General features: G+C 38.2%; 1 protein-coding gene across 37 annotated transcripts in view; it reads right to left on the reverse strand.

The window, feature by feature from the left end:
- Nrcam (neuronal cell adhesion molecule) overlaps nucleotides 1–17788 on the reverse strand; it is a 265879-nt gene that overhangs the window by 14734 nt on the left and 233357 nt on the right. For 20 of the 37 annotated variants that reach the window (XM_041658275.1, XM_041658272.1, XM_041658271.1 and 17 more), the window contains 2 exons: nucleotides 5506–5637; nucleotides 4705–4783 (listed from right to left, as the gene is read on the reverse strand). In XM_041658275.1, the coding sequence (XP_041514209.1) occupies nucleotides 4705–4783; nucleotides 5506–5637 (211 nt within the window). Of the gene's footprint in view, nucleotides 1–4704; nucleotides 4784–5505; nucleotides 5638–11461; nucleotides 11615–12795; nucleotides 12922–17788 lie in introns of all 37 variants that reach the window. The other 17 variants (XM_041658260.1, XM_041658259.1, XM_041658258.1 and 14 more) reach the window with 1 other exon arrangement.

The following is a 17788-nucleotide window of genomic DNA, read 5'->3' on the forward strand; positions in this document are numbered from 1 at the left end:
TCACTGTGCCGCAGAGCATGCTCAGAAAAAGATCCAACGTTTGACTTGCACTTGTTAAAGCTTGTCCATGTCAGAAGCTCTGTAATAATGTTGTGGAACATTTTAATGACAATGATATTTAAAACCAACAAAAATGCCACAAAAAAGTCAAGCTATAGGCGGATGCAACTCATGAACTTCGACAAGGAGACCTGAACTTACAACAAGTCAAATGTAGACAACCACTGAAGAGATAAAATAGCATATACAAGTTTAGGATCAAGTTTAGGAATGCAAGTTTGACTTAGAATGAAAATATAATTTATGAAATTTAGCATTTTTACTTTTGTAGAAAGAAAGTAAAACCATTATCATCACAGTAGATTTAAGGAAAAGAATATGACAGAGTTCAACACTCATTCATGAAGAAAACTTTAATACCCTAGAAAAGGAAAGCTTGTTAAGGATGCCTATGTGAAAACTATAGTAAACAGAATCCTTGATGGCCACTGCTGAACTGTTCTGCTTGGAATCATAAATAATGGTAAGGATGGTCTTGTCTCCTCTTCCTTATCTCTCTCTCTTCCTTTTACTCATCCTCTCCCTCCTTTATGTTTATGAGCCTAACACTCTCAAACTTGCTATGTAGCTGAAGATGACCTTGAACTTCTCATATTCCTGGCCTTGCCACCCAAGTGCTAGGAATACAGACATGGGCTACCACATTTGGCTGTTTTCAGCACTACTAATGAAAATTACCCAGGAGTATCAAGCAATACAATAAGAAAAAGCAATAACATTTTCACACACCCATCAAGTTGTTGGTAGTTCTCTATATCCATCACTAGATTATAAACTCCCAATGAGGGGCCAAATTCTATTGTGCTCAAGTTTTCTAAGGTCTATAGTACACACTCTAAAAACATCTATTGGGTAAACTTATGTTAAAATTACAATAGAGGAAACCAAGATATGCTTTAGAATTCTAACATTAAATTTTTTCATTCCTTCTTAATGTTTTAATAGCAGACAAAGCATTAGCTTGTATTTTTTATTCTTCCTTACTGAGAATACATTTTAGGGAGTTCATTCATTTCTTTCCCTGTGGTGCTTGGTTCACATCCATGAAATGTTTACCAAAATAAAAACCAGCAACCATAAATAAGTCTGATAATTACATATGATTTTCTTGCAGCAACCATCCAATTATGATCAAATTACACAACAGTGTTATTGACATACATGCATTCAAACCTTATGCTGGCACACTTTCAAAGTTCATCATTATTTTCTTACATCCAGTTCATATTTGTGAGCAAGATAAGCTTGAAGTATGTAACAAGTGAAACCGCATGGCTTGTATCAGCCAGACTTTGAGAAAGAGTTAGCAAGCTGGCAACAGGGCTGTGGTCATATGAATAACAAGATTCCCATAGCAAAATTCTCCATTTGAGCAGCAAATCACACAGCATAGGCATATACAGTTTACAGCCTAGGCTCACTCTTGTTTTTAAAGAGAATGCATCTAAAGAATAAGGAAATACTTACATAGTTGGCTGCACTGTTTCTTTGATTTTTCTATATGCTAGTAAGGATGCAGATCCTACTGTCTGTATAATTAAAGAGACAAACAAAGAAAGCTGCAGGCTTCTGAGAGAGGGTAGCTGCTTAGGGATGGGTGTTGGACTGAGGGTATGGGGATACAGTATATGGAAAAAATCAGATTTGGCCATTATGGGAGTTCTATCCCTCTTTGCACTACAACATTTTCTCTGGTTTGGAGCCAACCAGGTAGAATTGTTCCATCCTCAGACTAGAGAGTGTGTGAAACACAAATGAAATTAATTTACATTTTGGCAATAGTACTAATTGTGTGTCCGCATGAGACTAGCGTTATAGTTCTTTTTCAGAATTCTGGAGACTAAGATTCAATAAAAAAATACAGAGCTCGAAACTTCTAGCAGGTGCAAAGTAGAGAAAGGACCCCGGTGATTTAGGGAAAAGAATAACACTCAAATGTACCATTACAACAAATAATTCTCCATAAATAGTTGGAACCGTTTTCATTAATTATGACTCTCAGATTGAAAGGGCCTAAGTAAGAAGAACCAAAGGGAATAAACCTGAGGAAATATCTGAGTGCCTAAGGCCAAGGTCATATCTACAACAGCGGCCTGCAATCTGGGAGATGCAATTTCACATGAGTGATTCACAAACTTGAAAATTCATTCAAAATCACACCTCCAAGTTGTGCTTTGAGTTGAAGACATCCATCAGAACTTTATCTCCTTTGGCTTCTCCAGGATTAATGTCATTACATGAGTGACAAGGGTTTTTGTCTTCATGTCTATTGGGCTTCTATTCAATAGGCCCAAACGGAAAGTCTCTATATCCTGAGAAACTTTGGCAGAAGCCAAAGATAGCCATCTGAAAACGCTTCACAGACACAGCACACGTATGAATTAATGCTGAGACAAAGAAATGAGAACTGGTAGATGTAAATCTAGTCATGACTATGAAGATACAAGCTAGTACTTGCGATGTACTGCTCCGAAAACAGAACCATGCTGGAAACTGTCGGCTCATTCATAGAGAGTACAGCACTAAAAAAGCAACCTCTGAAGATGTTTGGATGCTAGAAATTTTGTCTACATGAGGATAATTGAGAAGGATATAAATTAGGTATCATAAAGGAATCAGAGGCAATGGCTAAGTTGAAAGAAAAATTAATAGCCTTTTGATTCCAAGCTAGTTCATAAGCCACAACCCTTACTTAAATCAAGGTTTAGTGGTGTTAGCCTAGTCACCCAAAGTCACATTGTCCTGGATCTTGGCTGCACATCAATATAATATCAATTATATGATATTTTGAGGGCTTTGAAATGAGCAGTACATTGCCACATTTGCTTACGCATGATAAGAATATGAATCCACCAGAATGTGAAGAATGCATGACATACAATGGCTTATTTCTAATTCATGCAAATGTATTTTTTTCTGTATTGAAGATGTAGCTTCATATCAATAAATAAGGGAATGGTGTGCACAGCCTGTATGAGGTCATAGTCACATAAACTTTACAAGGATGTCCTTTAATTAGTGTCAGCTCACCTGTGCGTGGGAGAAACAGGTAGAAAAGTGAGTTACACCCGTGAGGATTTTGCTCTTACAGAGTGAGACCCCTTGCCAAGGGCTATGCACACCGGGGGGCTGCTCTTGTGCACTATGGAAAACTGGTCATAGTGGGCGGGTCCTGTCTTAGGTTTGCAAACTCTTCGGGTTCCAGACCCAATACCTGGCATCACCATAACCCTTACAAGACATTGTTATGGTATTTTGAACTACAGAAATTGTGAGAGCTTTGAGAAATATCCGCTCTTTCTGTTGAGAAGGGGAGCAGTGTAGGTGCGGAGACACTGGAGGCCCAACAAGCTCACACCTGCATGGACACTGCAATGAAAACTCATGCTGAAATACATGGATTTTCTGAATCCACTTTACATTTCCTATGTTGGCATTGGCTGTGGTCCCCTTATGAATAATAATGACAAGGGAATACCAAAAAATGAGATACAGAGGCAGGTAGTACCTGATGCAAATATCTATCTACAAAGGTGCCTTGGATATCACAATAGTGAATCTTTTATTTCACCTAAAAGTATTTTCTTCTATAAAAATAGCCACAATATGAGCTTCATGTATATTTAGAAGATTATATTTTATGTTATGAATAACTAAGTTATAAAGGGTATTCCATAAGTAGAGTTATTTGAGGGCATTAAATACATGATAAAACTTACTCTGTTTTTAGTGATGTTCTAAAGTAATCATTCCTCTCTGTGAAAGACATGAAGTGTCAAGGCAAGAATAGTTTTGTGTGAAGGGAATTAAAAGAAGGTAGACAGGTTGTGCTAGATGCTTTTCTTAATATGGAGTTAAATTAAGATTGCAGAATTGGCATTCATTGAGTTAATGTTCACCATAAATGGCTGTGACAATTCTTAATAATTAACAGCTTCAAATTAGCCTATTTTATGGACTAAAGGTCAGGGGGATGGGTCTTATTAAAGAAAACGCTTTTATTAATCTGAGATTAGAAAGTCTTGGGGCCGGGCATGTAGTTCAGAAGTAGAGCACTTGCCTAGTCTGTGCAAAGCTCTGGACTTGGTCCTCAGCACACACATTTACATCCACTTTCTCTCTCCCTTGAAGCACCTACAAGACTGAGGTAGTGGGGTTGTGAGTCTGGAGCCAGCCTGGCCTATGTACTGAATCCCAGGCTTGCCTGAACTACATAATGAGATTCGGACTCAAAACTAAAGTGAAACAGAAGCAGAGGGCAGTCCCGCTAACATGGGTTTTATAAATGCATGTTTCCCTCACACTGTAAGCTGTGCAGGATTCTTCGTGTTCTCACTGCAACACAGTGACAATCCTAGGCTGAACAGCACAGCTCGTGTCTCCGGAAAAGATAATATTCTGATCCTAAACATATGACGACAATGGAAGTATTTTTTTACAAGGATACCTATGTTTTAATGACAAGCTTTTAGTCACAATATTTTAATCAAGAAGGAGGATATATTGACATGGACTTTTTTCTAAATTAATAACTGTCAGGCAGGGCCCACTAGTCATTCAAATCTGCTCTCAGAACTCAGCGAGTGTCTGAGGGTAGTGCCTAGGGGGGCAGGGAAAGCAGGGCCAGAAGGAGCAAGGGCTCACCTGTACTCTCCAAATGTCCCATCATCTTCCTTCATGGGCTGGATTTCAGGGTCTGCATGAGCATCCTCCTTCTCTTTAACTGAAAAATTTGAAGGACAGCATTACCCATTGATCCTGAACTTCCTTGTTTAGTATTTGCAGGGGCGGGCTGAGAAGCAGAGGAAGGATAATCTCTACATACGTAGATACCATGCAGACATGTTTCTGATGTGGCCTTGAGTAGGCTTTGATATTTACTAGATCAATGTACACATCAAGATACTTCAGTTTTTTTTCCCCAATGAAGAAATGATTTTTAAGTTTCTCAAATTTCTTCTATATTTTCCAGCCTATTTATGAGCATATTGATGGTAACAAACATTCTTGTAAACATGCTCTTATGTAGTGTTTTAAAAAAAATTAATGTTTTTAATCAGAGGATGAAATGGTCTAGTCAAGAAGACAGGAATTCATCAACCTTGCAGGGACCATAATGCAATGTCACACCAGTTCTTGTATTCTGAAAATTGTACACGCTGTCCCCTTCTTCTCCTGTAAAGTGATGTTAGGTCCTACTTCAGTATTTATAACCTTTTGGGTCCTATGGAAACAGGCTTCATTGGAGAACTAACTGACATATTTCTTCATGCACCCTAGGACCCATGATAGTCTCCACAATATAAAGAGGGGTCAAAATGGTTTGACGAAGAAATTCAACGTACGGCTCTAAGAAGATACGCTGTGCCCTTTCCTATCTCCATTATTCGTTTCAGTTTAGCAGATAAATCAGCAGCACTAGAAAGCATTTTGAATCCTTCTTACCTGGATATTTACCACCCTTGTTTCTTCTGACGAAGCAAACAATCAGCAAAATTAAGATGAGGAGGGCGACGGCACACATTAGACCTATGAACCAGCCCTGGGTCGCAATATCCACTTGCCGGCTTGCCATCGCTGCAAAACAAACCAATGGCAGCAGTAGGAATGGGTTAATGCCAAGGTCAGTTCCATGCTGGTCTCTTCATTAAAAAACAATTGCCACAGTATATGAGCCTTTATGTACTTTTCACAGGATTCCAAATTGGAATCTGTCAATCATCGTAGAGAAATGACAAACTTAACTTTAAAAAGCCTTCATTATGTAAACATTGAACTAGAGAAATCCCGACGTTAATGAGATTAAATACTGCCGCACCCTGATAAACACTAGATTCATACTTACTGAAGCTACACACTGTCAGCAGAACTGCATTCTCAAACCAATTAAAATCTATTATTTGGGAGTGTAAAGTGGATATGATGTATGAAAGGAATATAAAATTGAATTTTAAACAAAAGAGAATGCATACATCTAATGGAGTATTTTCTCTTCAAAAGAAACTACCTTGGAAGACTAAAATATCAGTGAAAGAATGAAGTTCTTTTTTCATTGTTTAGAAATCTCAAAAAAACAAAGGGGGGGGATAGAAAAGAAAAGAAAATGGCCCATGCAAGAAAGCCACTGATGAACACCAGAATTGTTATTTTACACAACACCTCCATTTCTGAATGGAAATCCTGAGAATATTAAATCTATTCTCAAAGTATCAGTAATTGTTATTGTCTGGGCTCTATTATCCAAAGAACCTCAAAATATATTTGATCAACAGAACCATTATTGGAATAAATGAACAGTTTGAAGAGAAAATACTCACTTACATGCATCCAATTCTTTACGTTTCCATCTATTCTGTCTGAGTAAATGATGTGAAACTTTTTTATTCAGCTACTCATAGTATGCAAAGCCCATAAGAATGGTTCGGTATTATGAAAAAGTGTCATCAACAATGGACAAAGTGCAGTATCAGTGGCTACTCAGACACACCCACAAAAATGGGTTTAAATGTTTGCATGAACCCTTTATTAAAGACCTTTGCTTTTTCTTTTTAAACATAAACGACATAGAAGGTTTTATTCTTCTGCATCCATACATATAGTGTGCCTTTAATCTGAGTTTCTTCTGAAAAAGTTTCATCATTGGGTTAGATGTGCATGGTCTCTGGATGCAGAAATAATCACAACCCAGGTTTCCCATAGGCTCCGAAAGTAGCATCGCATTGTGTCATTTTTGCCACAGGCGGGGGGAGGGGGGGATGGTTGAAATCAAGTGTGAAATGAAATGTAAAACAATGTCTGGAGATATGTTTAAGAGATATGATCGAGTGAGTACATAAATAAATAAATTAAAAAAAGAGATATGATCGAAATGGAAATATATTATTTGGAACATAAACTGAAGGCCAAAAGCCCCTTTCTGTCTCATTATTCAGAGGATTTTTTGAGCTGTACTGTACCCAGGCACATGTAGAACTTGAGTACAAACAGCTCTGGCTTTCATCCACATGTCACAGTGGTGGCAGTAGTGATGATGACATCAGTGGTGGTGGTGGTGATGATGTCAGTGGTGGTGATGATGACGTCAGTGGTGGTGATGATGATGTCAGCGGTGGTGATGATGGTGGTGGTGGTGGTGATGTCAGAGGTGGTAATGATGATGTCAGTGGTGGTGATGGTGGTGGTGGTGGTGATGTCAGTGGTGGTAATGATGATGTCAGTGGTGGTGATGGTGGTGGTGGTGATGTCAGTGGTGGTGATGATGACGTCAGTGGTGGTGATGATGATGTCAGTGGTGGTGATGATGGTGGTGGTGGTGGTGATGTCAGTGGTGGTAATGATGATGTCAGTGGTGGTGATGGTGGTGGTGGTGGTGGTGATGTCAGTGGTGGTAATGATGATGTCAGTGGTGATGGTGGTGGTGGTGGTGGTGGTGGTGGTGGTGGTGATGGCACTGGTCTTGCTGATGATGACATCAGTGGTGGTGATGATTTTGTCAGTGGTGATGATGATGGTGGCGGTGGTAGCAGTGGTGGTAGTGATGATGATAACAACAGCTAACAACTTGGACCACTCTTCTGTGCTAAGAACTGTACTGAAGGCAGGATGGATCTCTTTTAATCCTCACAAAAGTCCTCTGAGATGGGCATTATGACAATCCCAAAGCCAGAGAGGGTGAGAACAAGAGATGCCCCAAGAGTTGGAAGGGACCTAATGTCTGTCTGTCCTGTCTATCTTCAGTTAGTGAGCATGCTACTAAGATTTTTAACTGTCCTGATATAATGCATTCCCGAAAACATGTCCAGACACCAAATCCAGAAATGTCTGAATATATAATGAACTGCTTTAGAATAATCCATTTCAGAACAGGTAAATTATTTGAAAAATTCATTAAATTCTCTTTGGAAAAATAGTCTTGGCAATTTGTACAAGATCTCTGCACACTTTTACTCAAAACTGAGTCCCAAACCACATGACAAAAATTATGCTAATCCTGGGAGTACTTGATTATGGGATGCTTAATGAATTATGGCATTGTTATAAATAGTTTCAGCATTTCTATCTTACATTAACTCAAATGAGACTGGTGGGATAAAGATGTGAGATGCTCAAGAGTTAGCGCTGACACTGCCTTCCACAAATGGAGGCTTTCCCAACTGAGCCACTTCCCAGCAGCTACTCCTAAGGAGCTGTGCAAAACTGGCTGCTCCCTGGATAGCTGGCCAAAGGTTTTCATGTTAACTTTGAACTTTTGCTTTTATATTAAAGAAAAGAGTGCTTGGCATTTCTCCAATCTATTACTTAAGACTAGCCAATCATAACAAGTGAGCAGGTGTATACATTCATTCATACATACATACATACATACATACATACATACATACACACATAGACAGAAATAGACAGACAGACACAGGTGAAACCTAGGGCATTTTCCTTCTTGGAAAAAGGGGTTTGACTGTGAAATAACTCTCATAGCCCAAGTGTTTGAACACGTGGTCCCCAGCTGCTGTTGCTCTTTTGGGAGGTTTTCAAATCTTTGGGAGGTAAAACTTTGCTGAAGGAAGTGTGGGTCAGCAAAGAGAGGTCTTGGAGTTTTATTGCCTCGTCCCCCAATCCTAACTGCGTGCATTCTGGTCTGCCAAGTTGTGAGCAAGCAGCCTCAGGCCCTGTTGCAATAGCCACTTGCTACTCCTCTCACCATGCTGTCACTACCTTGATAAACTGGACTCTTAACCACTGACCAAAATAAACCCTTCCTTCCTAAGCTATATCCTGTCAGGTCACAGCAAAGGAAAAGGCCACTGACACAGGTGGGTATTAGTTATAAAGGGAAAGTAGATTTTCTTTTCATCTGGAATTTCTATAGTAAAAACATATGCTTGAATTATTGGCAAGGTGATAATTAAACTAACACATATAAGGAGTATGCAAATACAAAATAAGGCAGAGAAGTGAGGAGCCTTGCCTTGATGCCTAGAAGTTTCAGAACAGTTTGCTGTTCTTATTTTGCTTGGTGTGACATGGATAGCCTGTGCTGCAAGGTGGGATATCTCTGAGAAAAGTGTTCTTTGGTCCTCCAAATCATAGAGTGAGATATATGATTACTATTTATGAAGAATTCGCAAAGCGTGGAAATGTTCTGTCCAGTTAAAACAGTCAGAAATGGAAAGAATGAACTTGAAAAAAGCCTGAAGAATCAGCAGAAAAGAGTTGGGCCCAAGAACGGATCTGTCTTAAATCCCTGATGATGGAAGAGAGGGGCTCCACAACTGAGGGGTGACAGATAAGGAGGCCAGAAGGGCAGTGGTGAGGAGAGATGGGGCAGGAATAGAGCAGAACACCAGGCTCCCCATGGTCCTGCTGCCTTCTGTCTCAGTGTGTGCTGCCTGGCACAGGCGGTGGTATCCTAGTTACAGGCTTAAAGGTGGAGATAATACCATGTACCGAGAACTCTGCAGGGAAAGTTGAGTTCCTGGAACGCAGCCCATGGACAGAGTCAAGACTTAGCCAAATGGTTTGCTTCCCTATTGAATGTTGATGCCCTAGACTTTGAGGAAACAACCTAGTGCGGCGAGACAGTCAGAATAGCAGAGAGAGTGTCCACATGGAATACATTTCATGACCATAAGGACAGGGCCCTGCCCCTTGGGAGGAGGGGATTTGTTATTTTGGATCATTACTAGAACTTAATCAAAACTGCTCTTTCTAGTTGTCAGTGAGTAGGTAAAAGGTCGTGCCTCATCCTAATATTATCAGTGGCTTACAGTAATGTCCCATGTCCCTCTCGTTCCACTCACTCATCTTGAATAAAATTAGCACTTGCCACTGGGAAGGTAAACATCTCCCAATGAGGAAAATATTTTTTTTTAAAGAAGACATCTTTGGTTTTGCAAAACGACAAACACGATGTGAGCTAATTTTGGAAGTGAATTCAATTAATCTGTAATTTGGGAGGACATGCAGGCCTTAGAGGCTAAGAAAAGCACAATAAAGAAGTATGAAGGCTCATTGAAGCCACTGTTTCTGAGACAACCTGGTCCTTTAGAGGCAGGCTTCTGCAACTTTGTACAGTGACTGTGACTGGGGCCTCTCTCTGGGACTGGAAGGTCAGACTTCTCGTCCCAGCTACTCTACTGCAGCTGTCACTGAAGACTGGCACATGGTGCAAGTGGGCAGTCACAGTCCCCACTTTAGAGCAGTGCTATAGGAATGGAACGAGAAAAGCACTTGCGTGTCGTGCAGTAGGCTGACTAAATTCTGTATTTTATTCCTAGTCTAGCTTCTTGTATTCTGAAATTAATAATCACCAGTAACAACAAGCAAAGTCTTTCAGAGCCGAGTTATTCAGAAGCCCCCTTTCAGAATTAATTCCTTTCCTAAACTATGTATGTAAATGGATAGGAAATAGAAGGAACCGAATAACAGGAATTTTCTTAAAACATGCTGACTTTAGCAGATGTATCTTTAGAAAGACTTATTTGGTAAATTATTTAGTACTAAGTTTGGTTTCTTTCTCTTTTAAAAACTTTCCTAGGTGAGTATTTTTAAATGATAAGAAATTACTTTAAAAACCATGTTTTGTTAATTCAACTAGACACTCCATCTTGTCTTTGGTTCCTACAGACATAGGTATGTAACATCTCATCAAGAATGTGTGTCATGACTCAACAGAAGATGGATGTATGAACTATAGGATGAACACACACCAAACGGTTCCTGCTTCAATCTGAGAAAGCAGAGATTATTTTCTATACTGGCAGTAAATATTTAAATAATAAGTATTATTTAAATATATAAATAAATAATAAATATTATTTTATTTACATTTTATAATCTTTTTAAAACTTTGCTTTTATCCTAGCAAACTCTGAATAGTATTAACAAAACTAAAACACATATAAACAGGCAACTTTTGCAATAAAATACAATATTAGATTTATAGAATTTCTTTTGTATAAACTTAATAACACTGTATTGATCATCTAACCATGTTGGAGGGTTCTGCTGGGTTATAATCCATTGTGATATAAAGAATTTTTACTCTCTTAGATATAATTCCAACCTAAAAAGCATTTCAAACATTAATGTCAATTTAATTCAGGGAAATTTTAAATATGGAAATTATTAAAAAATTGAATTCTCCATAATGTAAGTGAAAATTACACTTCAGTCTTTTAAATGGTTTTGGTCAAGAAGGTCAATAGAAAAGGGATCTTCCCAATCTTGTAATTCATTTAATGAAAGAAGCCAAACATAATTAAAATGCAAATTCCCAACCCAACAGGGCCCCACACATGAGATCCATAGCCCTGCGAGCTCCACCCGCATCAGCCTCTGACTAGAGTGTCTGTTGTCTTCTACTCCTGAGCATGAGCCAGAACTGGGGTGGTGTGTGCCTCACCTGGGCCTGTCTCAAACACATCCTCTGAACTCACAAAACCAGAGTCCCCCTCAGCACCAACTCGCACTTTGTATGCTGTTCCTGGCATGAGACCCTTTAACCCAAAGAAGCTTCGAGAACCATTTACAAGTTCCTTCCTCCATTCTTCTTTGCCTATGGAAATTTTGCAAAAACAAAAACAAACAAACAAAAACAAATTTGAACATTTTAAGGACCAGAAGTTACTTAATTCTTCACGAAAGGAAAATTGTCTCTTAAGTAAAGATTAAAACCCCAAGTGTGAATAAATGTATCATTTTAGATTATTAAAGATCTAATTGTGTCAAATAAATCACTTAAAATGAGGAGCTAAGTGAAAATACCCTCAAAAAGAAACCTATTGGACACCTAGTGTGTAAACAAATGCACAAATCCCATCCTGGCCATTAAATCTTTTGATACAAAGAATACTGCCTCTTCTGCTCTTGCCTCACAAAATGGCTGAGTTTCTCCCAAGATGTTTGCATTAATAACTATTACAAATTAAGTAGCTACAGTGAACTATGAGAAATGTTTATAAAGATTTGTAAGAATAATCTTTTGGTAAATTTAAATGCCTTTATATCCAAGTTACAGATTCAACATTTCCCAAGTATTGATTTTTCCGAAGGGATGGTTGTTTGCAAAAACATATATTTGCCCGATAAAGGCCTGAACAGGAAGTTGAATGGTGTCGAACATTTTGTCAGATGTTTATGTAAGCATTCATTGGCCGTTCAGCCTGTGACATGCAGAGCCCACTGCACTGAGAGAGGGGTGGGTTCTCATGAGTCACTGGAATCTCAGCCCGCCTGCACCTTCCAGGAAACGTGGCTATATGCAAACAGAGCTGACTCAGGAATACATAAAACAGCAAGACAAAACAGATGCGTCTACAATTTTAATTTTCTTCCATTTACTCTAAAATTTGGTTGGGTTAATTTGGGTAAAACGAATTCTTTCCTTTCAGTTTGATTTCTACTGCTAGAAATTTCAGGTTGAAAAAAAAAAGTTGTCTTATGTGTACTTAAATGTTATTAGTTTTGTCTACATGTTATATTTACAGAACCAATGTAAAGATCTCTGACATGAAAAATAACATGCAGTGAGCTTCTGACCCTATCAGTAACAGAGTATTCGTATTTATACATGAAATAGAGGCTTGCAGTTCACTATGACTTTATTCTAAGGATGCTGATTCTCTTGGTAGGATCAAGTTATTTTTCAATGTGGCCCATGGTAAATCCTAAACATTATTCTTAGTCTCCTAAAATGTGTCCCCCAAATTGAAAGCAGGGTAATAAATCATGTCTTACTGCCTGCTACACCATATTCAACATAAAACTTCACATGCTCTGGTCCCTCATATTCCCAACTGATATTGGCATACGTCTCAGCGGCTGCGGCAGAGAGATTGCTGATCCTGGGGTTTACTGCTCGAACTAAATACACAACAGAAAACAAAACAAACAAAACACACAAACAATCATATTGCAGCACCATACACACTGATTGAAAGATCAAATAATCGGAAGTTGTGCAAATAAAATATTAGAATTTATTATAAAAAATAATTTAGAGTTCATGCATCTTCACTTTTTGTTATAGAAAGATTCTCTCAGTTACTAAAATAGTATAATAACCATAAATAATGGCATATACTATTAAAATTATGAATTCTAGTACATGGTTTCTAAGTAATGCAAACTGCTTCGCATTAGATCCAGTCCCAGTAAATATAACTGTCTTCATTTACTGATGGATATTGGGGGTTAATGAAGAGTTCTGAGTACAGAATTCATTAGAGTGTTTAGAGATATCCAGGTACCATCAGGTTACTTTTACATTTTATTTAGCTTCTCAGTGAAGGTCTCCAAAGTATGTTTGTTGGGAGGAGAGAGAATATTCTCTAGAGTAGTGACTTCTGACCTGTCTTGAGTCACAGACTGAGAATCTGAGGAACTGAGAAACCCATGTGTTAGGGGATAGTGAGTAGTGAGGGCACGCAGGAAGAACAAGGACAAAGGGGGTGGCCAACTATGCTCGCTGGAGGCTGAGAAGCAATAGAAGGAGCGGGAACTAGCTGACCTACTACATCCCAGAGAGTGACAGTCTTGCCTGGTATTGGTTACATAGCATTTCCTAAAGAGCATATAACAGAGGGAACGGTTTCTAAAACTTCAAATTAAAGAGCTACATGATGCTCCCATTTGCTTACAATGGAGTAAAAAACACACGTGAAGTAAGTACAAGTGTTGAGTATCTCCAGGCTAATTCTGTCAGGCCACCCGAATAGCCTCAACTAAAAGTTAGAACTACAGAAGCTAAAATGATCAGATGCCTTTGCCACCCCAGAGAATTTATATGGGCTATGAAATCAGAGAGCACTGAGAGGTTTCATCAGACTCTAAAGTTAAATTCCCAAATGTGATATAATTTAGAAGATCTGTGTTAAGTGCTGTGTAAAGGAGTGGCATTTCCTGGGATCAAAATGCAGTGTGTGGGGAGGAATTTGGGCTACGGAGGGATGGTAGAGAAGTGTGTAATGCATACATGTATGGTATTGTCTAAGAACAAATGAAATTAATAGAAATAAAAAAATTGAAAGGCATACTAAAGAAGTTAAATAACACACTTGGCCTGTGAAATATAACTGAATCACAATTCATATTTTGTGGTAAGCAAAAGGAATAGCAGAGGGCAAAGTGATTTCTGAATTACAAAGAAACAATTTTAGTTTTCCCAGATTTCTTCTTAAGTAGACAACAACAAGAAAATAATCAAGAGAGGGAGTTACATAGGCCTGTGTGTAAACTATCACCAGCCAGAGTCTAGAACACACCAATCAATTTCTTATAAAAAATAATCTTGAATCTGGGGCTGGGACCCAGCGGGGAGGGTGTTTTCTGATGTGCATGATGCTCTAGGTGTGGCCCCAGCAGGGCATCAAAGCGGGTGTGGCGGCACACTCCTGCCATCCAGAGCTTAGAGGTCAGGAGCCCAAGGTCGTCCTCAGAGACACAGGAAGCTCTAGGCCACTCTAGGATACAAGGCTAGCTTAGGATACAAGAAATCATGCCTCAAAAAAAATGATTATGACATCACAGAAATAAAGAATTTAGTCTTGAATAGTAGAAGTTTTCAGAAAGCAGAACCATAGCAAAATAATTTTAAACAAAGGGTATCTACATTGTTAAAGCTTAATTTAAAAAAAATTTGTGTGTGTGTGTGTGTGTGTGTGTGTGTGCGCGCGCGCTCAGGTATGCACACAACATGGCACATGTTCAGAGGTCAGAGAACAAGTTGTGGAAATTGGTTCTCTCTTTCCACCATGTAAGCTCTGAGAATTGAAGTCAGGTCATCAGCTTGGTGGCAGGCGCCTTTGGCTGATGAGTCATCTAGGCAGCTCGAAAACAGTGGTGTCTATGAATATTCATTCATAGCATTCAGAACTTCAGTAGCACAGAACTATTTTGCCAGCACCAGAAAAGTGGAGGCTGGAGGATCAGAGATAAAGGTCAATTTCATCTATATGATGAGATTGGGTGGGATGCATGAGACTATCTCTAAAAATAAATATTCATTTCTGTTTCCTTCCTCACATTTCTTCTCTGGATTGTTTTGACATTTAAATTTTTATTCCCAGCTTTCCTGGAATTAAATTAGCGTCCTGAAGATGTTTCAGTCCCCCAGTGCTCACTGAAGCACTCATTGTGAATAAAGACAGGGAAACGAATGACAGATGGGCAGGTAATGGTGACTGGCATATAATGAAGGAATATTATGCAGTCTTACAAAAGAAGAAAGTCCTATCTGCAGCATAGCAAATCAAAGGTCATTATGCTATATGAAATAAACCAAATTCAGAAAGAAAAATTTCTAATTATATATGGAATCTAAACCAGTCAAACAAAAATAGTGCAGAAAGGTAACTGCTAGAAGCTGGAGAGGGGTGAGAAAATTGGAAGATGGTAATCAAAGAGTATGAACTCCCAATTTTAAGACAGATATATTTTGGCAGTCCCCAGAAGCCAGAAGTTGAAAGACCGGCCTGTAGGCTGCACCACCACTGCCACCACACCATTGGATTATGTTCCCCCAAGACCTACTCTACTGCCCAACCCCACCCACCTCATCATCAGCCTGTGGCCAACTCTGCCCTGCAGCTCTAGAAGACTCCATAGGCACAGGTACAACCCACACCATTTGGGAGAACAGATGCAAAATCTCCAGTGTAAGAATACATTCAGCAACAGAACATGCAACCCAAGAAAGTTCACTGCACCCACAAAAACACAGGCAATAGATAACATCACACCAGCAAAACACAAAGAAGGAAAAACACACACACTACCACCACCACCAAAACCAAAACAATAACAGGAATTAAGAATCACTGGTCATTAACTTCTCTTAACATCAATGGACTAAATTCACTACTAAAAATACAGAAGCTAACAGAATGGATCTGAAAACAGTATTCATTCTTCTGCAGCATACAGGAAATATACCTCAACTTCAAGGACAGAGTAAAGGATTCGGAAAAAAATTTCTAATCAAATGGACCTAAGAAGCAAGCCAGTGTAACTTTGTTAATATCTAACAAAATAGACTGCAAACTAAAATTAATCAAAAGAGCTAGAGAAGGACATTTCATATTCATCAAAGGACAAATGCATCAAGATGAACTCTCAATTCTGATCAGCTATGCACCAAATACAAGGGTACCCACACTTATAAAAGAAACATTACTAAAGTTTAAATCACATATCAAACCTCATATTAATAGTGGGAGACTTCAATGCCCCACTCACACCAATGTTTAGTTTCCAGACAGAAACTAAACAAAAAAATAAGGGAACTAACAGATGTTATGGACTTAGATATTTACAGAATAATTTACCCCAACACAAAACAATATATCTCTTTCTCAGAACCTTATGGAACCTTCTCTAAAACTGACCACATACTGGGTCACAAAGCAAATCTCAACAAATACAAAAAAATGTAATAACACCCTGTATCTTATCCAATCAGCATAGATTGAAGTTGGAGTTCAACAACAACACAAACCACATAAAGCCTAGAAACTCACGGAAACTAAATAACTCTCAACTGAATTACCACTGGGTCAAGGAAAAAATAAAGAAATTAAAGTCTTCCTAGAATTTAATGAAAATGAATGCATAACATACCCAAACTTACGAGACACCATGAAATCAATGCTAAGAGGAAAATACACAGTACTAAGTGTCTACATAAAGAATTTGGAGAAATCTCACACTAGCAACTTAACAGCACAACTGAAAGCTCTAGAATAAAAAAGAAAACACACACAAGAGGAGTAGATAGCAAGAAATAACCAAACTCAGGATTGAAATCAATAAAACAGAAACAAAGAGAACAGTGCAAAGAATCAATGAAACAAAGAGTTGGCTCTTTAAGGAAATCAACAAGGTAGACAAATCCCTATACAACGCAACAAAAAGCAAGAGAGGGAATACCTGAATTAACAAAATCTGAAACCAAAAGGGGGATATAACAACAGATACTGCGAAAATTAAGAGACTTACTGAATCATATTTCAAAAACATGTACTAAACAGAATTGGGAAATCTAAAAGAAATAGACAATTTCTTCATAGGTACCACATACCAAAGTTAAATCAAGACCAGATAAACAATTTCAATAGAGCTAAGGAAATAGAAACAGTCATTAAAAGTTTCCCCACCAAAATAATAATAATAAAACTTAGAATTAGATGATCTCAGCACAGAATTCTACCAGAATTTCAAAGAAGATCTAATACCAATACCACTCAAATTGTTCCACACAATAGAAACAGAAGAAACAATGCCAAATTCTTCTTATGAGACTACAGTTGCCTTGATATCTAAACCACACAAAGATGGAACAAATAAAAAGGATTACAGGCTATTTTCTCTCATAATCATTGATGCAAAAATACTAAATCAGACAAGGGAATGGATCAGAATAAGCTCCCGAAGATCCTCAATATTCTCTGCTGATTTATTCATACTGAGGAAATAAAAGGAAAACTCTAAGCATGTGCAAATCCCTGGGGTCAGTCTCTATTATCACTTGAGAAGTGATCATTTGGCCACTTTAATTCATCATTGTTAGACTGAAAAAAAAATACCTTGGAAGAAACATTCAAAATTACAAATTGAATTTAAATATCACTATGGTAAAATATCATTTTATATAGACAGCATTAATATTGTACTATTAAAATACTGAAAATGACATCAGGTTCATCATTTTTCTTATCTAAATATTATTCCTTTT

Source organism: Microtus oregoni, unplaced genomic scaffold, assembly GCF_018167655.1.
Source record: "Microtus oregoni isolate MIOR12 unplaced genomic scaffold, Mior012 000009F_ref0000495, whole genome shotgun sequence".
Taxonomy (NCBI): domain Eukaryota; kingdom Metazoa; phylum Chordata; class Mammalia; order Rodentia; family Cricetidae; genus Microtus; species Microtus oregoni.